This window comes from Ranitomeya imitator, chromosome 2 (assembly GCF_032444005.1).
Source record: "Ranitomeya imitator isolate aRanImi1 chromosome 2, aRanImi1.pri, whole genome shotgun sequence".
In the NCBI taxonomy this organism is placed as follows: Eukaryota; Metazoa; Chordata; class Amphibia; order Anura; family Dendrobatidae; genus Ranitomeya; species Ranitomeya imitator.
The window spans coordinates 268514986-268537176 of NC_091283.1; the positions used below are offsets into that span (position 1 = coordinate 268514986).

Sequence of the window (22191 nt, forward strand, 5' to 3'; positions counted from 1 at the left end):
CTTACACCAGTGGTGTCTTTCAGCTGCTTACTTTTGAACTTATACTTACGAAACGGGAGGAGTTGTCATTCCTCACAGTCTTGGCATTGCCGAAGGCCTCTAGCAGTGGATTGGCCTGGATGATTTGATCCTCCAGAGTTCCCTAAAATGGTTAATAAAACAGTTTTCTCTTTTATTACGTAATGGTTTACATCCTCATATTCTAAAAGGAGAATCAAATGGAACAGGAAAAATTGGGCTAGTATTTAGGAACCGGTTTTAATATTGCGAAAATATGGAGAGATGTGTTGCTTTCCATACTGGGTAGCGTGAGGATAGAGAGATTACCTTCAAAGGCTTCAGACTTTCCCTATGAAAATTATGATAAGTGAAAAATCAGTCAAGATACTCGCCAATCTTCATGTCAGACTCTTAATAGTGACTTTATCAAGGATCATATTGAAGCCTCAATTAAACATCACTGAAAATTATTTATGATCAGTGACTTCCAACAACTCAGGAAGACAAGAAAAAGTCTTGATGTTTGCAAAGTTTTTTTAACTGATAGGAGAAGATGGGATAATTACCTGTATCTTTCCAGCTGGTTGTTCTTTTTTCTTTGTGTCGCCAACTACCGCAATTGTTGCAAAGTACTGGATGACACGTTTCGTGTTCACAGTCTTCCCGGCACCAGATTCTCCACTATGGAATGCAAACAGGGTTAGCTTATTGTTCACTTAGGCTAATTATATCTATACTTGATTTATAGAATATCTCCTTAATACAACCCTAAACATCCATTTTAATTTTTTTAAAAATTGCGTTTGGCTCGATCTTGATGGATGAGCGCTCTGTAGGAAGATCGGTCTTGGTCAAGCCTAGATAGCTCCACCATTGTCTTCTCCATAGTTATCTTGATAGTATCAAGCTATTGGGTTGCTGGTCTTTTTCTTTGCCTTGTTCCTTCTATTCTACCGACCATGATGTCCTCCTCCAGTGACGTCTCCCGTATGTTGTGTCCAAAGTAGACAAGTCGTAGCTTGGTGATCCTTGCTTCGAGTGACACATTTGGCTTGATTTGTTTGTTCTTCTTGCCATCCATGGTATTGATAACATCCTTCTTCAGGACCATATTTTGAAGATGTCATTTCTTAATATGGTCAATATTAGTAAATATTTTGCCTCTGGTGAAGAAATCTATAGGTTTATTTTTGGGTTTGAGATCGCAAGTTTCGTCTTCTGCCTTGTTTCTTTATTATATCCAGGTTTTGCATCATTCATTTTACACTGGCAGATTTTGGCTCATCATAGAACAACGATCAACTACATACAGGTTTATTGGCATTAGTTTACTAGCTCATTCACATGGGTCAATACAAACTGATGAGAACAGAACGATTGATAATACTGTGGTTTTGTCCCTGTCTTGTCACTCAAGTTGGTCATCATCGCCATACCTTCAATCTCATCATACTTTGAACGGTCAAACCCAACTGATGCCAAGTGATATGGTCAATATTGGTAAAAATTTAGCCTTCGATGATGGAAATTATAGGTTTATTTTTGGGTTTGAGATCACACGATAACCTGTTATAGTTAAGGATATGGAGATTGTACTCACGTGATCAGGATAGACTGGTTTTCACGATCTAAGATACAAAGAAAGAAAATAAATCATCAAATTTTTTGTAAAGCTGCCCGAATACGTCCAGTAGCTGTTGGCCAACCAGCATTTCTCCTGACTTTCTCATCCCACATAGGTAAATGTACACATGTTCTTAGTAGGATGACGGGCGTAAACCTCAAAACAGTGGTTTAAGGATTGGATAGGTTGAAATCCAGCTGCTGATTTCTTACTTAACCCTCAACATGTGCCATTGGGGAGATGTCCAACGAGTGTCACCAGAGTCATCAGGTTCTGCTGACCTGTGTATGGTCACCTTTATAGTGAATACTCACCAGTCAACATGAACTGATAGGCGTTATCAGAGATGGAGAAGATGTGTGGTGGGGCCTCTTGACGCTTCTTGCCTCTGTATCCAGATACTACCTCGGGGTTGTACACAGGCAGCCACTTGTAGGGGTTGACTGTTGCACAAAACAACCCAGAATAGGTCTAAAGAGAAACCGAAAAATTAAGAAAAAAAATGTAGACAATTTTGTAGAATATAATTAAAAGGTAAATTTTTTTTTTCATCAAGCATGGACTTTTATGAGACCTACGTAGATCATCCAGGCTGCATAACGCTCTTTGAGGTTATACAAGACGGCGGGTTCATTCAAATGGGTCATCATGGCCATGTCTTCAATCTTATCGTACTTTGGTGGATTCATGGGGAAAACTTCATCATCCTTCACTGTTACAGTCTGTACCGGAAAAATAGACAATTGGTAGGATGTCGTGGTTCGCTCAAGGGTCCTCTGCTTTCGATGTAATGGCATCCCTTTCAGTGATTACTTACGGTGTTGTCTTCCTTCTTTACGGTCACTTTACCACCTTCTCGGCTTTGGATGACTCCTTTCACGTACATCTCTTTTTGGTCAATCACAAAGTAAGATGTTTTGGCATCAAAGGGGCGATTTTGGGCCTCAATTCGTTCCTTCTCAGTTTTTCTGAGGTACTGGGCAGCCTCGCCAAAAACGGCCATCTCTGCGTCACCACTCATGGTTGCGGTTTCTGTGTGACCAGGATGAAAATACATAATTAGGTGCAGTTTTTTAATGGGGTTATCCAGGACTTTGACATTGATGGTCTAGACGTGCTGATTTGGAGTATCCAAATCGGATCCGTCTCAATCTGAGGAACAGTTCTAGAAATGTTTGTGGAAATGTATCCTTTAATTGGGAGCATAGGTATATCAAGTGGTACCGAATTACGGCACTCTACGGCCCAGGTGTGACGGTCCACCAACTTCCATGCCTATGTTTGCATCTACTCACCTTTAGGACTCCTTCAAGATGTCAAAATGAAGACCACAAAGTAACAAGAAAACGAAGCTGAAAAATGAGAAAACATTTGGATATTAGATTTTTATAGTTTCATTGTTTAAAGTTGAAAGAAAACACAAGTCCATCGAGTTCAACCTTATTCTACATGTACACATGGATAATTCTACATGTACACATAGATAATTCTACATGTACACATAGATAATTCTACACATACACATAGATAATTCTACACGTACACATAGATAATTCTACATGTACATAGATAATTCTACACGTACACAGATAATTCTACACGTACACATAGATAATTCTACATATACACATAGATAATTCTACATATACACATAGATAATTCTACATGTACATAGATAATTCTACACGTACACATAGATAATTCTACATATACACATAGATAATTCTACATGTACATAGATAATTCTACACGTACACAGATAATTCTACACATACACGTAGATAATTCTACACATACACATAGATAATTCTACATATACACATAGATAATTGTACATATACACATAGATAATTCTACATGTACATAGATAATTCTACACGTACACATAGATAATTCTACATATACACATAGTTAATTCTACATGTACATAGATAATTCTACACGTACACAGATAATTCTACACGTACACATAGATAATTCTACATGTACACATAGATAATTCTACACGTACACATAGATAATTCTACACGTACACATAGATAATTCTACACGTACACATAGATAATTCTACACATACACATAGATAATTCTACATGTACATAGATAATTCTACACATACACATAGATAATTCTACATGTACACATAGATAATTCTACATGTACATAGATAATTCTACATATACAAATAGATAATTCTACATGTACACATAGATAATTCTACACATACACATAGATAATTCTACACGTACACATAGATAATTCTACACGTACACATAGATAATTCTACACATACACATAGATAATTCTACATGTACATAGATAATTCTACACATACACATAGATAATTCTACATGTACACATAGATAATTCTACATGTACATAGATAATTCTACATATACACATAGATAATTCTACATGTACATAGATAGTTCTACACGTACACAGATAATTCTACACGTACACAGATAATTCTACATGTACATAGATAATTCTATATGTACATAGATAATTCTACATATACACATAGATAATTCTACATATACACATAGATAATTCTACACGTACACATAGATAATTCTACATGTACATAGATAATTCTACACGTACACATAGATAATTCTACATGTACATAGATAATTCTACATATACACATAGATAATTCTACATGTACACATAGATAATTCTACACATACACATAGATAATTCTACACGTACACATAGATAATTCTACACGTACACATAGATAATTCTACACATACACAGATAATGCTACACGTACATAGATAATTCTACACATACACAGATAATTCTACACGTACACATAGATAATTCTACACATACACATAGATAATTCTACATGTGCATAGATAATTCTACATGTACATAGATAATTCTACATGTACACATAGATAATTCTACACGTACACATAGATATTTCTATACGTTCACATAGATAATTCTACACATACACATAGATAATTCTACACGTACACATAGATAATTCTACATGTACATAGATAATTCTACACGTACACATAGATAATTCTACACGTACACATAGATAATTCTACACGTACACATAGATAATTCTACATGTACACATAGATAATTCTACACGTACACATAGATAATTCTACACGTACACATAGATAATTCTACATGTACACATAGATAATTCTACACGTACACATAGATAATTATACACATACACATAGATAATTCTACACGTACACATAGATAATTCTACACGTACACATAGATAATTATACACATACACATAGATAATTCTACACGTACACATAGATAATTCTACACGTACACATAGATAATTCTACATGTACACAGATAATTCTACACGTACACATAGATAATTCTACACGTACACATAGATAATTCTACACGTACACATAGATGATTCTACACGTACACATAGATACTTTTTTTTGTTTGTAAATTGTTCCTATAGAAGGATCCCCTCCGAACCGGTCTGACAATGAAGCCTTAACTTTGTTTTTTTGTGAAATCACTAAAAAATATAAAATTCCAAGAAAATCTGAAATATATGAGATTATCCATAGATTATGGAATCCAGAGAAAAAAAAAGTAATGCATGGGAGGGCAGTCCAGGTGTGGCCCCCAGGGGGCGGTGTGGCGCAGTGCTTACCTCTAGGTGCAGAGCCGGAGGATGCCGCCAGCTCCATCCACACCACTTTTATATGCGCCCATCTGCTGCCTCAGCACATTCAGGCTCTATATTTGGTAAATCATTCTCAGCTGTAATATGTGTCGAGGATTCGATTTCTCATCTGTTTCGGCTCGGTGAAATATAATTGGCTGGAAGTTTACACAAGACCATATGGGCAAATCATTAATGGAAGGGAGTGATGGACAGTAAGTGTTGGTGACGGCTCTCCAGACCGCAGACAGGCACTGAAACCGGAGCCGGCAGCAGGGAAGACGGGCACAGGATGAGGAGACTGGGAAGATGGGCACAGGATGAGGAGACTGGGAAGATGGGCACAGGATGAGGAGACTGGGAAGATGGGCACAGGATGAGGAGACTGGGAAGATGGGGAAGACGGGCACAGGATGGGAAGATTGGATAGATTGGGGAGATAGATAGATAGATAGATAGATAGATAGATAGATAGATAGATAGATAATGGATATATGATAGATAGATAGATAATAGATAGATAGATAATAGATAGATAGACAGATAATCGATATATAATAGACAGATAATAGATAGATAGATAGATAGATAATGGATAGATAGACAGATAATCGATATATAATAGACAGATAATAGATAGATAGATAGATAGATAATAGATAGATAGACAGATAATCGATATATAATAGACAGATAATAGATAGATAGATAGATAATGGATAGATAGATAGATAATGGATAGATGATAGATAGATAGATAGATAGATAGATAGATAGATAGATAGATAGATAGATAGATAGATGATGGATATATAATAGACAGATAATAGATAGATAGATAGATAGATAGATAGATAGATAGATAGATAGATAGATAGATAGATAATGGATATATGATAGATAGATAGATAGATAGATAGATAGATAGATAGATAGATAGATAGATAGATAGATAATGGATATATGATAGATAGATAGATAGATAATAGATAGATAGATAATAGATAGATAATATATATAATTGTCTAAGGGTTTTTCCGTCTGTCTTTCTGTCTGTCTGTCTGTCTGTCTGTCTTTCTGTCTGTCTGTCTGTCCTGGAAATCCCGCCTCTCTGATTGGTCGAGGCCGCCAGGCCTCGACCAATCAGCGACGAGCACAGCGACGATGATGTCATAAAGGACGTAGATATCCCGCGTCTCTGATTGGTCGAGGCCGCCAGGCCTCAACCAATCAGCAACGGGCACAGCGACGATGATGTCATAAAGGACGTAGAAATCCCACGTTTCTGATTCAGCGACGGGCACAGAAAGATGTCATAATGGTTGCCATGGCGACGATGATGTCATAAAGGTTGCCTCGACCAATCAGCGACGGGCACAGTCTGCCGCGAATTCTGGAATCATCATTGTCCATTTACTACGGGGACATGCATATTCTAGAATACCCGATGCGTTAGAATCGGGCCACAATCTAGTAGATATATAAAAGACAGATAATAGATAGATAGATAGATAGATAGATAGATAGATAGATAGATAGATAGATAGATAGATAGATAATAGATAGATAGATAATGGATAGATGATAGATAGATAGATAGATAGATAGATAGATAATAGATAGATAGATAGATAGATAGATAGATAGATAGATAGATAGATAGATAGATAGATAGATAGATAGATAGATAGATAGATAATAGATATATAATAGACAGATAATAGATAGATAGATAGATAGATAGATAGATAGATAGATAATAGATAGATAGATAGATAGATAGATAGATAGATAGATAGATAGATAGATAGATAGATAGCAGATAAATTCCATAAGATTGAAGGCAGCACACCAGTAGGTAAAGATTCTTGTGAAGTTTAATGGCCCATGTGTGACATTTCGGTCCAAGATGTGGACCTTTTTCAACCTTTTAACAAGGTTTGGTACATGCCTGAGAGGATTTTGCACACAACAATCTTTTATGTGCTGCTTTTTGTCATTCCTTTTTCTAGATAATAGATAGATAGTAGATAGATGATAGATAGATAGATAATAGATAGATAGATAGATAATAGATAGATGATAGATAGATAATAGATAGATAGAGATAGATAGAGATAGATAGATAGATAGATAATAGATAAATAAATAGATAGATAGATAGATAGATAGATAGATAGATAGATAATAGATATATAATATATAGATAGATAATAGATAGATAATATATATATAATAGACAGATAATAGATAGATAGATAATGGATAGATGATAGATAGATAGATAGATAGATAGATAGATAGATAGATAGATAGATAGATAGATAGATAGATAGATAGATAGATAATGGATATATAATAGACAGATAATAGATAGATAGATAATGGATATATGATAGATAGATAGATAGATAGATAGATAATAGATAGATAGATAATAGATAGATAGACAGATAATAGATATATAATAGACAGATAATAGATAGATAGATAGATAGATAGATAGATAGATAGATAGATAGATAATGGATATATAATAGACAGATAATAGATAGATAGATAGATAGATAGATAGATAGATAGATAGATAGATAGATAATGGATATATGATAGATAGATAGATAGATAATAAATAGATAATAGATAGATAGACAGATAATCGATATATAATAGACAGATAATAGATAGATAGATAGATAGATAGATAGATAGATAGATAGATAATGGATAGATGATAGATAGATAGATAGATAGATAGATAGATAATGGATATATAATAGACAGATAGATAGATAGATAGATAAATAGATAGATAGATAGATAGATAATGGATATATAATAGATAGATAGATAGATAGATAGACAGATAATGGATATATGATAGATAGATAGATAGATAGATAGATAGATAGATAGATAGATAGATAGATAGATAATAGATAGATAGATAGATAATAGATAGATAGATAATGGATATATGATAGATAGATAGATAGATAGATAGATAGATAGATAGATAGATAGATAGATAGATAATACATAGATAGATAATACATAGATAGATAATAGAGACAGACCGGCAGCGACAGGATATGAATCTTGTGGACCCTCAGACAGCTCTCGCCTCCTATCACAGCCGTGTCCGGCCGCTCGCACCGGCAGGCTATGGGGCGCAGATGCCGGAAACTATAGAACTTGATTGGATTTTCAGACTTGAATGTAGACTATAGAAACAGGAACACATGGGCTACTTGCACAGTGAACAAGTCTGTATGATCATGTTCACACACCACCAAGAAACCTGAAGACACAAAAGAGAATAGTAAAACCAAAAACACTCAGTTTGAAAAAATGTTGCAGTAATCCGCAAGTGCTAGTAAAAGATGTAAAAAACAGGGTATTTGGTTGATACGTTTTTTGCAAAAAATGTATACTAAGCTGCTCTACCAATCTTCACGGTATACCCTTATCAGAGCAGTCCTAACTAATGTATGCAATCCCTATCTGATGTATTTAAAAACCTGATCATCTGTATATAACCTGTGTGAACAGGGTTCAGAGAGGAAAAATCCATGTGTGCATACAGGGTAGAACAGCTTTTGTGCAGATAGCCCAAGAGGAGTGGTGGAACTCCCCAGTCTTGTAGACACAAGAGAACAATTATGGAAACAGGAACACATGGGCTACTTGCACAGTGAACAAGTCTGTATGATCATGTTCACACACCACCAAGAAACCTGAAGACACAAAAGAGAATAGTAAAACCAAAAACACTCAGTTTGAAAAAATGTTGCAGTAATCCGCAAGTGCTAGTAAAAGATGTAAAAAACAGGGTATTTGGTTGATACGTTTTTTGCAAAAAATGTATACTAAGCTGCTCTACCAATCTGTGCAAGTAGCCCATGTGTTCCTGTTTCCATAATTGTTCTCTTGTGTCTACAAGACTGGGGAGTTCCACCACTCCTCTTGGGCTATCTGCACAAAAGCTGTTCTACCCTGTATGCACACATGGATTTTTCCTCTCTGAACCCTGTTCACACAGGTTATATACAGATGATCAGGTTTTTAAATACATCAGATAGGGATTGCATACATTAGTTAGGACTGCTCTGATAAGGGTATACCGTGAAGATTGGTAGAGCAGCTTAGTATACATTTTTTGCAAAAAACGTATCAACCAAATACCCTGTTTTTTACATCTTTTACTAGCACTTGCGGATTACTGCAACATTTTTTCAAACTGAGTGTTTTTGGTTTTACTATTCTCTTTTGTGTCTTCTTGAATGTAGACTATAGCTGTATTTGTTCACTGCTTTCTGCCGTTCTCTGCTCTCTAGCGACTCATTAGTTCCTTTTGGTGTAGTTTGTATATACATTTATGAGAATGTTATTGCTTATTTGTTTTTTTTTTTGTTTTTTTTTATTTCTTTAGGTTTAGGAACAAAGAAAAATTGAAAAATGAAATCATGACTCATGCCATCCGTTTTTTTTTTTTAATTGCTGCCACAGTTAAATAATAAGAACAGTAATATATGGGAGCGTTTATTCACCGACGCCTGCTGCCCCGAGTCCTTCCAACCTTTATTGGCGATAGGGTGGACTGACCTTCCCTTATGTTTCATTTATACCTTATATAATGTTTGTACTAACTTCTTATATAGAGAGGACAAATTATGCAAAGGTATGACTCTGAATGTACGTGATATATGAGATTCCGGATATTGTGCTTGCTCTGAGCTGCAGATCCGGAACAATGTGTCAGTGCAGTTTTTTATGCCTTTGGAGGGGATGCCATGTGCAGTGGGTGTTGGATAATGACGGTTCAGCATGTTAGTAGCTACTGAGGTGGGGAGCGACATTAGGATTAATAGAATGCACAGGTGTATCTATATACTATTGTAAGCACGTGGTAAGCACTACTGAACACACTATATATGCACATTGTATATTATATATACTATATATTACCACAATCAATTCAATATCATATATGTGTTATGAGATGGTCCCTAATTGCTTTATAACTCACATATGAAGCCTGTTAACGTATATAAAAGAGGAACACTGCCACTTGTTAATAAACAGAAAGATAATAGATATAGAGATAAAAGATAATAGATAGATAATAGATAGATAATAGATAATCACCCCGGTGATGACATCACTGGTATAATGATGAGACCATGCCCCTTATACTCCAGCCCCGCCCCTCATCTATCACTGCTGACAACCTGCCTGTATACATGTGAGAGGTTATCAGCCCCTCCCTGGTGATGACATCACTGGTATAATGATGAGACCATGCCCCTTATACTCCAGCCCCGCCCCTCATCTATCTCTGCCTACAACCTGCCTGTATACATGTGAGAGGTTATCAGCCCCTCCCTGGTGATGACATCACTGGTATAATGATGAGACCATGCCCCTTATACTCCAGCCCCGCCCCTCATCTATCTCTGCCTACAACCTGCCTGTATACATGTGAGAGGTTATCAGCCCCTCCCTGGTGATGACATCACTGGTATAATGATGAGACCACGCCCCTTATACTCCAGCCCCGCCCCTCATCTATCACTGCTGACAACCTGCCTGTATACATGTGAGAGGTTATCAGCCCCTCCCTGGTGATGACACCAATGGTATAATGATGAGACCACGCCCCTTATACTCCAGCCTCGCCCCTCATTTATCACCACTGACAACCTGCCTGTATACATGTGGGAGGTTATCAGCCCCGCCCCGGTGATGACACCACTGGTATAATGATGAGACCATGCCCCTTATACTCCAGCCCCGCCCCTCATCTATCTCTGCCTACAAACTGCCTGTATACATGTGGGAGGTTATCAGCCCCGTCCCGGTGATGACACCACTGGTATAATGATGAGACCACGCCCCTTATACTCCAGCCTCGCCCCTCATTTATCACCACTGACAACCTGCCTGTATACATGTGGGAGGTTATCAGCCCCGCCCCGGTGATGACACCACTGGTATAATGATGAGACCATGCCCCTTATACTCCAGCCCCGCCCCTCATCTATCTCTGCCTACAAACTGCCTGTATACATGTGGGAGGTTATCAGCCCCGTCCCGGTGATGACATCACTGGTATAATGATGAGACCACGCCCCTTATACTCCAGCCTCGCCCCTCATCTATCACCACTGACAACCTGCCTGTATACATGTGGGAGGTTATCAGCCCCGCCCCGGTGATGACACCACTGGTATAATGATGAGACCACACCCCTTATACTTCAGCCCCGCCCCTCATCTATCTCTGCCTACAACCTGCCTGTATACATGTGGGAGGTTATCAGCCCCGTCCCGGTGATGACATCACTGGTATAATGATGAGACCACGCCCCTTATACTCCAGCCTCGCCCCTCATCTATCACCACTGACAACCTGTCTGTATACATGTGAGAGGTTATCAGCCCCACCCCGGTGATGACACCACTGGTATAATGATGAGACCACGCCCCTTATACTCCAGCCCCGCCCCTCATCTATCACTGCTGACAACCTGCCTGTATACATGTGAGAGATTATCAGCCCCGTCCCGGTGATGAAATCAATGGTATAATGATGAGACCACGCCCCTTATACTCCAGCCCCGCCCCTTATCTATCACTGCTGACAACCTGCCTGTATACATGTGGGAGGTTATCAGCCCCACCCTGGTGATGACAACACTGGTATAATAATGAGACCACGCCCCTTATACTCCAGCCTCGCCCCTCATCTATCACTGCTGACAACCTGCCTGTATACATGTGAGAGGTTATCAGTCCCGCCCCGGTGATGACACCACTAGTATAATGATGAGACCACGCCCCTTATACTCCAGCCCCGCCCCTCATCTATCACTGCTGACAACCTGCCTGTATACATGTGAGAGGTTATCAGCCCCACCCCGGTGATGACATCACTGGTATAATGATGAGACCACGCCCCTTATACTCCAGCCCCGCCCCTCATCTATCACTGCTGACAACCTGCCTGTATACATGTGAGAGGTTATCAGCCCTGTCCCGGTGATGACACCACTAGTATAATGATGAGACCACGCCCCTTATACTCCAGCACCGCCCTCCGGTGATGACATCACTGATATAATGACCTGAGGACACACCCCTTAAACTCCACCCTAGCTCCTCATCTGGCTGATGTCATGGCAGGCCTTATAGTAGCGGTATAGTAGCGGTAGCTCTCAGCACCACGGTTTTTAACAGATCCTACACTTTATCTATGAATAGGATGCTTTCTCCTCTAAAACGTTCATCTTTTCTTTCCACCAGAAATCCCATTCGGAACCTGCATAAAGTGACTGTAAGACCTGAAGTATCGGAATGTGAGAACAAGACGTCATCAACGGTGTCTCAAGAAATCAACGGTGTCTCCTATTAAACTCCACCTCCCCTATTAGAAACTGTAAAGTATCCATGACTCCCCCACCCGGTACATAGAAGGAAACGTCCTCCTCCCACGACATCCCCGGTATCACGCACCGATTTATTAATAATGATGAGTCTTACTAATCACTGGTCATCAATGTCGGAATGTTTTCGAAATAAAATCACCATTTTAACTCCATTTCTCCTTTTCTTTTATTTGGAAGTGATTGTCCATCTGTCACGTTGAGTTCTCATCGCAGGGGAACATTTTCTAGATGGTTTCTTGGTGATTCTTGCTTCCAGTGACTCACGTTCTGTATTTTAGCTTCTGCCTTAGATGATCATGTATGTATGTAGGGAGCTGGGGGTTTAGAGGCCTAATCCGACCTCAGTTACGTGATAAAGAGCAGATGGCTCCTCTGTATCTAAGTAACATCTACTTATAGTAAAATATTTAACACCCCAGAACTTGTAATTAAATATTCCTTGGGCTGATGGAAGCCGACTTAGGAGCCAGAACAAGAGATTATAGGATGGTGGTATTTAAAGAGCAGGTATTTGATACTCGGCCAATGTCGGGCTCCTTGAGATGTGGTTTTATCTTAGGAAACACTTATTTCTGATGTATTTATATAATCTGACTGCATGTTAAGGTCAAATGGGGTATACATAATAAAGGTTAAATAAAGAAGTTATCAGAAGACATCACAATCTCTTTCGAGACTGGTCATGTTTTCCATTTTTTATCATGGAGTCTCAATCTTGATACACTTATACTGATAAAAACTTTTCCATGGATGTGAAGTCTCTCGAGTCCTAGATTTGGCCAAGTTCACAGCTCACCATGCTTCTATATCATCTCTACTTCTCATTATCTATTTTAATTCCTTCCCAATCTTCTTAGAAATCTTAAGGTCACCATATCTCCTTAGCTTTCTTAGGCATCACAAAACCTAATCCCAAATATTAAACATATACTGTACATGTGCTTCTTTAAGTTATCAAAATCTTACATATATCACAATTTCTATATTTCTTAAATCATAATTGACATCATAAGATCTGCAGAAGTCATCTTAAACATAAAAAGGTCTAATTTTACCTCACCAACTTCTAAGATCTACCTCACTTTCACAACCTTTTCATACATCTGATGGTTTACTGCATCCGCACCACCTAAAGTTCTCTTGTTTCTCAGATGACACCTCTAGAGGTCTTTTGTTTCTCAGAAGATACCACTAGAGGTCTCTTGTTTCTTAGAGGTCTTCTCGTTTCTTGGAGGATGCTTCTAGAGGTTTCTCGTTTCTCAGAGGTCTTCTCATTTCTAGCAGGATGTCTCACATATTTCAAGGCCTTACTCAACTCTCTCATATTTCCATGTTCTCATTCCCTCCATACATCCTCAGACAGCTGCCCCAATGTCTGTGATACATCTCAAGATGTTTTGTATATGCCCAATTCGGGAAAATATCATTACAATTTGTCTAGGAATGATGGAAATTTAGAGTTGTTGTTAATATCCAAGTAGAATTTGGAGAAATTCCCTATACTCATTTCACCCAAATATTTGTAGTTAAAATCAAAATTCTCGTAATGATCACCACCATCTACAGCCACCAACGCACTGCTGTCTATATAGCCGATATCTTTCCCGTGTGTAGCTTCTGATCCAAATGCTAACAGTTTCAATAGTAGCATTTGTCAGCGATAACCAAGCCATATTTATAGGGTCCCTTACATATTTCCAGACTGGTGGAAGCAATCTTAGTATATTAGATATAACGCACACAATGGATAAGACGGTCAGTAGGGAGAACGCTTGACTTCATGAATCCCTTTAGCAACCATATGTAGAACCAAAGCCACAATCCGCACCAACATCTTAGTTGATGTCCAGTCAATCTTGTTAGACGAGGTCAATAACCCTCATATGTAAAAAAAAAAAAAGCACACAAAAAGTGTCCAATGCAATCACCTTCTTGCAAAGGTCTACATTTTATTTATAGCTAAAAATTTAAGACATTAATTTAAGGACAAAGTGACAAAGATTTCACATTGTGTGCTTCTCTTCGTTCACCTTGTGGCTCAGTTGCTCCTCTCACTCTTCACTTTTGGTGATTTTGGTGACTTCCCTTGTTTTAGCCCGAAGCTTATTGACCTGAGACTCGGCAATATCAGCACGTTCTTCTGCTTCCTCCAGTTCATGCTGCACTTTACGATATTTGGATAGGTTGACGTTGGATTGCTCCTCCTGAATTTTTCAAAATGAGAAGAAATGTAGTTGTAATTATATTACAAGGTGCTATAGAGTTCTGTGACTACATGAAGAGTTCACCAGAAGCCCTTTACGACAGTCTTATTTTTGGTAGGTAGGTTCATTCAGTGAATTCATCCATTATGACCTCACTACTCTTTAATTTTGCATCTTGTACTTTGGGCACCTACATATGACATACATTTTAAGGTTAGGGAGAGACCATAAAAATGGCCGCAACTTTTAACCTCTTAGATCACGAGACAAAATGTGAGATCTTCAGGTCTGATTTATTTGTTTATTGGCTTTACCAGCCATGTGATATCACCTACAATCATTATGAAGTCTGCTACTTTATTGCTAAAGGAGCAGAGTGCCAAAGATGGGTCACAAGTTGGACTTACAATCTCCTCAGTCTGCCTCTTGTAGGCCTTGACCTTCAGCTGAAGTTTGTCTACCAGGTCTTGAAGTCTCATTACGTTCTTCTTGTCTTCTTCAGACTTTGAAAACAAATAGAAAAAAGACAAGTCAATGAAAGTGACCAAAAGTGAAAGCTATTTTCTTGGGTTAACTGCATTCTTAGTATACTAGTTAGAGATGGGTGGATCAAATTGGCTAGGACAGTAGTCTCTGGCTGCTGGATGTAAGGTTCACAAATCTCTAACCTTCTGGGATCCTTTTGATTAGCCTGATCTGGCACCATATCATCTGTGCTTCAAAATAATGACGTTGCACCAAACCTGGCTAATCAAAAGATGTGCTGGGGATCTTTGAAGGTAAGAGATTCTGGAGCCTAACATCCAATGCCCCAGAGCTCCACGCCCGGTCCTCCTCTTGCTCCCTTTGGTCTTTGGGCGCTGATTTCTATGCTTCCATCATGCCCCATACTGACAAGAGGGCACTTGACTAGGTAGCCCCTAGATTTCTATAATGTGAATGCCAACTAGAAAGCAAGGGTTGTGACAGAAGATCGTAGGGAACAAGTGGAGTGGAGCTGCAGTCGCCGGATAGGCGAGGAGCAACTTGAATGTTCTGCCAAATCTAAATTTTTTATGACATTTATAGGGAATTCAAAAAGCTTCATATCAATTTCCTCATCTCTAACTCCTACCAAAGTACATACAGAATAAACAAAGTTTTTTTCAAAGCTGGTCATCAAATGCTCATCATTTTTTACATGTCCCATGCCAAGAGGAAAGACAAGGAAGGACATCTGTAGCTTGCACCGATACAACCTTTACATGTCAATCACTAATGATCTCTCTGATTCATTATAACACAGATGGGCAGTTTCTGTACCTGATATGTGAGTTCTTTTACACGTCTTTCAAATTTGCGAACACCTTTAATGGCTTCTGAGCCACGTTTTTGCTCGCTGTCAAGTTCATTTTCAAGTTCCCTCACCTGGAAGGCAAACAATATACATTTTCTAGAAATATCAGCTAAAGCTTACATTTGTAGCTTCTTCATTTTCAGTACCTACCCTGGCTTCCAATTTTTGAAGCTGCTTCTTCCCTCCTTTAAGAGCAAGCTGCTCTGCCTCATCTAGACGAAGCTGAAGATCCTTCACAGTCTGATCAAGGTTCTTCTTCATCCTCTCAAGATGAGCGCTGGTGTCTTGTTCCTTCTTCAGTTCCTCAGCCATCATGGCTGCCTAAAAGGAGAGACAGATTAAGAATAAAGATGATAATCTAGAACATTATTTCCAAATAGACCTATGCTTTTGGAGTGTAAGAGGAAATCTACTCAAACATGGGGAGAACGGATAAATTCATGGTGCCCTTGACCAGATTTCAACCATCAGCTTTAGAAGCCTGCCAGCAAAGGAACCACCATGGAAATATCTTAAATCTGTAGATTACTCACATCAGTAATTGCTTTCTTGGCTTTCTCTTCTGCATTCCTGGCTTCCTGTATGGCCTCCTCTACCTCTGTCTGCATCTGAGCAATGTCATTCTCAAGCTTCTTCTTTGTGTTGATCAAGCTTGTGTTCTGTAAAACAACACCTGGGTGGTTGAAATTCCACTAACGATTAAATAAATATCTTTGCACCCATATCAGACAGCTTCCAGTCCATTTTCTGGTTCATGAATTTAATACCTGTGAATGCAGGAGCTGGACACGTTCACTTGTATCGAGGAGCTCCTGTTCGGCAACCTTCCTGCTCCTCTCTGTCTGTTCCAGAGCTACCCTAATTTCTTCAATCTCGGATTGCATGAGGTTTGCTCTGCGCTCCACCATAGCCAACTGTTCTTTCAGATCTTCATTGGACCTGAGTGAGTCATCCAGGTGAATTTGGACGTCCTGTAAGGAGAAGTCAGAATAAACATGAAGTAAGGAGGTCGGTCGGTCATTTGACATCTTAGCATTTCAATTTCCAGCCATCTACCTTAAGTAATCCTTGGACGTTTCTCAGTTGCTTTTGAGATTCTGCAGCCTGCCGGTTTGCGTGGCTCAACTGAACCTCCATTTCATTAAGATCTCCTTCCATCTTCTTTTTTAACCTCAGAGCATCATTTCTGCTTCTGATTTCAGCATCCAAAGTGCTCTGCATGGATTCCACAATTCTTATGTGGTTCCTTTTCAGCTGATCAATTTCTTCGTCTTTCTCGGCAATCTTCCTATCAATTTCTGATTTTACTTGGGTGAGCTCCAGCTGGATTCTGAGAATTTTTCCTTCTTCGTGTTCAAGGGATGCCTGCAAGGTGCAGATAGAAATCATCAAGGTATTTTTTTTGGTTAAAGTTATTTTTCTGTTGCTTTACAAATGTTATTTTCGTTTGAGGAGATGACAAAAGCTCTTTGATCAAGATGCTCTTGTTTTTCCAAATAAAATACCTCTGCTTCCTCCAGTGCTGTCTGGACATCAGTCTTCTCTTGCTCAATTTGCTTTTTGGCCTTTTCAACTTCATGGAGAGTTTTTGTATTTTCTGATACTTGTTCAGTAAGGTCTGTAATCTCCTCTACAGAAAAAAAGTAGAATCATTGGAACCACCCATTTTGGTATCACCACAATACCACTTTTCATGGTTTCTAATTTACCTCACCAAGTCAAAGGTAAGAACAACATGGAAGGGGCTTTCAACATTTGTATTAACCTAAACCATCATTACTGGGGATAAACAAAGTCATAAAACAGTTTTGGTATTTAGTCCTGGATTTGGGCTTTAAAATCTATTTTCATGGTGTGTACATTTGTAATAGAGTCTATAGAAGACTACTCTGCTTCTAGTAGGACACTTCTCATACTTTTATGGGTGGGATCTTGGCCCACTCGGACTTACAACTTTATTTATGAATATTTAATATTCAGATGTAATTATTACGTTGCAAGTTCTTGTTCTCTCTCTTGATGGTCTCCAAGTGATCCATAGACTCTTCATAGGCGTTCTTCATTTTGAACAGTTCGGTGCTCAGAGAACGAGACTCTTTCATGGATGCTTCAAGCTCTGCTTGCGTCTCCTCATATTTCTGTTTCCATTCAGCCAGAATCTATAGTGTATGGAAGAAAATGGATCATTTTTACATAATTATCCAAATTCCATCATGTACAACAATTCTAGACTAAAACAAGATTTTGAAATCGATATGCAACGTCTTTATAACCGCACCTTATCAAAGTTCTTCTGCTTCTTATCCATGGCAGCACATGCACTGTTTGACCTCTCCACATCAACCATGAGGTCCTCAACTTCATTCTGCAACCTCTGCTTGGTCTTCTCAAGGGACGCACACTTGGAATTCACAGCCTCAATGTGCTCCTCGGCCTCTTGTAGTCTTTGGGCCAGCTTCTTCCTGGATTATCGAATGATATACTGTATGTATGTGCCAATAATCATTTACAACTTTGACATTGATCACATTTTTTTTGTGAATTTTCAATGTGTACTGAAATGGTTCCAGGACACAGAAGATAAAGTCAAACCAATGTCTACCGCAGGCAATATAATTCACACAAGATTTATTTTTCAGGCTCAGTAGGGTGACATCTAATGAGACATATGCTCACAAGACACCTACTTGGCTTCTTCCAGCTCCTCTGTTCGCTGAATGGCATCTGTCTCATATTTTGTGCGCCATTGGGCAACTTCCCCATTGGCTTTGGACAAAGACCGTTGAAGTTCAGCCTTTGCTTCTTGCTCCTCTTCAAACTGTTCCCTCAACAAGTCACAATCATGGCGGGAAGACTGCAAGCCATGGGCAAGGGCGTTCTTGGCCTTTACAGGAAAAAAAATGAAAAAATTTGCACCTTAAATAAGGAAACTTTTTATAAATATCTAAAATCCTAGTAAGGTGGTCAGTAGAGGCAATTTACTGGAAATATAATTCTGAGTTTTCGATATCACCCTCCAACTTAACATGTCCTCCCAGTCCCTTTAGTTTTGGAAGATGTCACACACCTTAATCTCCTCCTCCAATTGCCTCTTGAGCTCATCAATTTGCTGGGTGAAGGCCTGTTTGCCTCTAGAGAGCTGAGAGATCAGAGCATCTCTTTCTTCCAGGTGGCGAGAAAATTCACCTATTCAAAATATGTATTTGTTATGTCTCAATGTAAAGACCCAAAAATGCGTGGGTCTTCACCTTGGAGCAAAAAAGTACAAAACTCACCATTTTCAGTTTGCAGGCGGGCTCTTTGAGCACTAATGTCATTTATCTGTCTTTGATGCTCTTCCTCTTTGGTCTTGAGTTCACTCAACTGGTCTTCAAGGGTACGGCAAATCTTTTCAAAGTTGGCCTGTGTACAAGACAACATTCATCTAGAATTAAAAGTAATTGGTGGAAATAAGTAGGAAATGTGGTGTTTTCTAAGGGAACAGGTTAATGACGGCAGTCATGATGGATGAGTACATGTATTATTGCTGCGTAGACTACAATTCGGAAACTTTCCATTATTTCAGCCGTTGGCCACAGAGATTGCATAGCATGGACTACTGTGACTTCTTGCTTCCTAAAAGTAGTAATCTCCAACTGTGACTTTCAGAATGGACATGGTATCATTAATAAGTCACCATGGTGCCACTAACAGGACACTGGGAGAAGAGGTTGTCGGAGATTGCACATGTTGGAAATTTACGTGGTCGGGAAATTTTCTACTGTTCTATGTTGGCATTGAAAAACTGGGTGAAGGACAATAATAGTCAGTTCTTTTTCTCTTTTTCATTAGATTCTTAGCACAACTTCACAGTGGGAAGGGATATTTTCTTTATATTGCTTGATCCTACGCCTTTCAGAACTGGACCAAGTCCAGTTCCTGGTCCACAGTAAGACCTTAGAGCCTGGCTGAATTATATTAGATGTTGTGTTAACACCGTTTGAAAAGGGGCAGGTTACTGTAAAATAAGTTAAGGTCACCATACGCATTAGATAAAAATCCACTCTACCAAAACAGCTTCTCTTCATCAGTCAACCATCTGATTTGAATGGGGATCTTCTCACCATCACTCCAAAACTATTTGAAATTTCAACACCTAATTTTTTTGTTTTAATGGAAGCTATGTCCCTAATCATGGCATCATGGCCACTGCTTTCTCTCTTCTGTCTGTTGAAAAGACAAAAAAACTCTGGAAATTGGGTGGTGGTTAGGGATAGCTGACTGACAGCAGAAGAAACGTTCTACAGAAAGCTGGCCAGCTTTAGAAGTTATCCTTGGAATCCAATGGAGTGACACCACAATGTTTCCAGTCTTTTACACTAGTTTGCTTTTCACAGAACCTCAAAATAGGGGAAGCGTAAGTAGATATTGCTGCAAACAAACAACCTACAAGTCTTGACGCACCAGTATTGCACATTCAACCACAACCAACTTGGACATGATGGTTTAGTAAATGCCATCTCATGCTTTGGATATCATGAGTGCTTGCCCTATTTCTTTCCATAAGTGACTCTACCTTTGATTTGGATACAGATTCCATGTTGCTGGCGAGATCGTCAATCTCCATCTTGAGTTCACTCTTCTCTTTTTCCAGTTTCTGCTTGACCCTCTGCAGATTATCAATTTGTTCCCCAAGCTCCGCAGCACTGTCAGCATGCTTCTTACGGAGAGCGGCGGTGGTGGCTTCATGTTGTAAGGTGGCTTCTTCCAGGTCACGTCGCATCTTCTGGAATTCAGCCTCACGTTTCTTGTTCATCTCAATCTGAGCAGAAGTTGCACCACCAGCTTCTTCCAGGCGCTCACTGATCTCCTCAAGCTCTCTTGAGAGGTCGGAACGCTGCTTCTCAGCCTTGGCACGGGCTGCACGTTCTGCTTCAATTTCTTCTTCAAGTTCCTCAATACGTGCCTTGTAATTAATGAAAAAAAGAAAATTTCCAATAAAAATCCTGCTCATTTACTTTTTTGGCAATGGTCTAATTGTAAGTCAACTCTACCTGTAATTCTTTAATTTTCTTCTGCAACTGAGCACCAAGAACCTGTTCATCCTCAATTTTGCTTAAAAATTGGCTGATTTCAAAATCTTTCCTACAGGAAAATGGTGTTTGAGGTTAGACTGAGTGCATGACTAGAATGACAGCTCACACACAGCCCCATCAATATATGGTGACCAGATTTAGGTGTCCTCACATACAACTGAACCAAACTTTTTTTCATGTTTTAAAACAATTTTCTAATTCTGCTCAAAAATATTTAGATTCTGAAAAAATATATACAGTATGTTATCTAGTTGTGTTTCAAAATACATTTGCTTTGATGACTTCCATACTCACTTTTTCAGTTTTTCATCCATCTGCTGCTTATCATTTTCTAGATCCATGAGGGTTTCTTGGGCTAATTTCAGATCACCCTCCAGTTTCCTCTTGGATCTTTCGAGGTCCATGCGCAGTTTCTTTTCTTGTTCCAGAGATCCCTCAAGCTGGAAGTATAAAATCTTATCAAAGTGACTGTATATTTTTTTGCTCCAATGCAATTTTAAGCCTTTTCACACTACTCACATCATCCACTTGCTGCTCTAGCTTGGTCTTTGCTTTGGTCAAAGTGTTCACTTTGTCTTCTTCGGCTTGCAGGTCGTCGAGAGTTTGTTGGTGGGCTTCTTGCAGAGCTTTCTTCTCTTTTGTGAGCTTAGCTATGCTCTCGTCCAGGACTGCCATCTCTTCTGTAAGGTTTTTAACCTTTTAGAAAAATAAGAAAAAAATTCTTCCATCGATTCACATTACACTATTTTACTACAATTATTATGCATAAAATACTACAATTTGAAACTTGCAGAGAAGGAAGCAACAAAGCCATCTATCAGGACAAAGA

General features: G+C 38.8%; 1 protein-coding gene across 1 annotated transcript in view; it reads right to left on the reverse strand.

The window, feature by feature from the left end:
• The window catches only part of LOC138666390 (uncharacterized), a 129326-nt gene that overhangs the window by 58444 nt on the left and 48691 nt on the right, over window positions 1–22191 (reverse strand). Inside the window, exons 24-47 of the mRNA XM_069754618.1 lie at window positions 21882–22058; window positions 21657–21802; window positions 21321–21411; window positions 20843–21232; window positions 19563–19689; window positions 19355–19473; window positions 18975–19171; window positions 18566–18749; window positions 18281–18446; window positions 17793–17917; window positions 17344–17652; window positions 17055–17258; window positions 16821–16946; window positions 16438–16608; window positions 16254–16358; window positions 15359–15454; window positions 14803–14951; window positions 2920–2930; window positions 2442–2656; window positions 2203–2346; window positions 1939–2095; window positions 1601–1628; window positions 567–681; window positions 50–142 (exon numbers count right to left, since the gene is read on the reverse strand). Of these exons, the coding sequence (XP_069610719.1) occupies window positions 50–142; window positions 567–681; window positions 1601–1628; window positions 1939–2095; window positions 2203–2346; window positions 2442–2656; window positions 2920–2930; window positions 14803–14951; window positions 15359–15454; window positions 16254–16358; window positions 16438–16608; window positions 16821–16946; window positions 17055–17258; window positions 17344–17652; window positions 17793–17917; window positions 18281–18446; window positions 18566–18749; window positions 18975–19171; window positions 19355–19473; window positions 19563–19689; window positions 20843–21232; window positions 21321–21411; window positions 21657–21802; window positions 21882–22058 (3645 nt within the window). The remainder of the gene's footprint in view (window positions 1–49; window positions 143–566; window positions 682–1600; window positions 1629–1938; window positions 2096–2202; window positions 2347–2441; window positions 2657–2919; window positions 2931–14802; window positions 14952–15358; window positions 15455–16253; window positions 16359–16437; window positions 16609–16820; window positions 16947–17054; window positions 17259–17343; window positions 17653–17792; window positions 17918–18280; window positions 18447–18565; window positions 18750–18974; window positions 19172–19354; window positions 19474–19562; window positions 19690–20842; window positions 21233–21320; window positions 21412–21656; window positions 21803–21881; window positions 22059–22191) is intronic.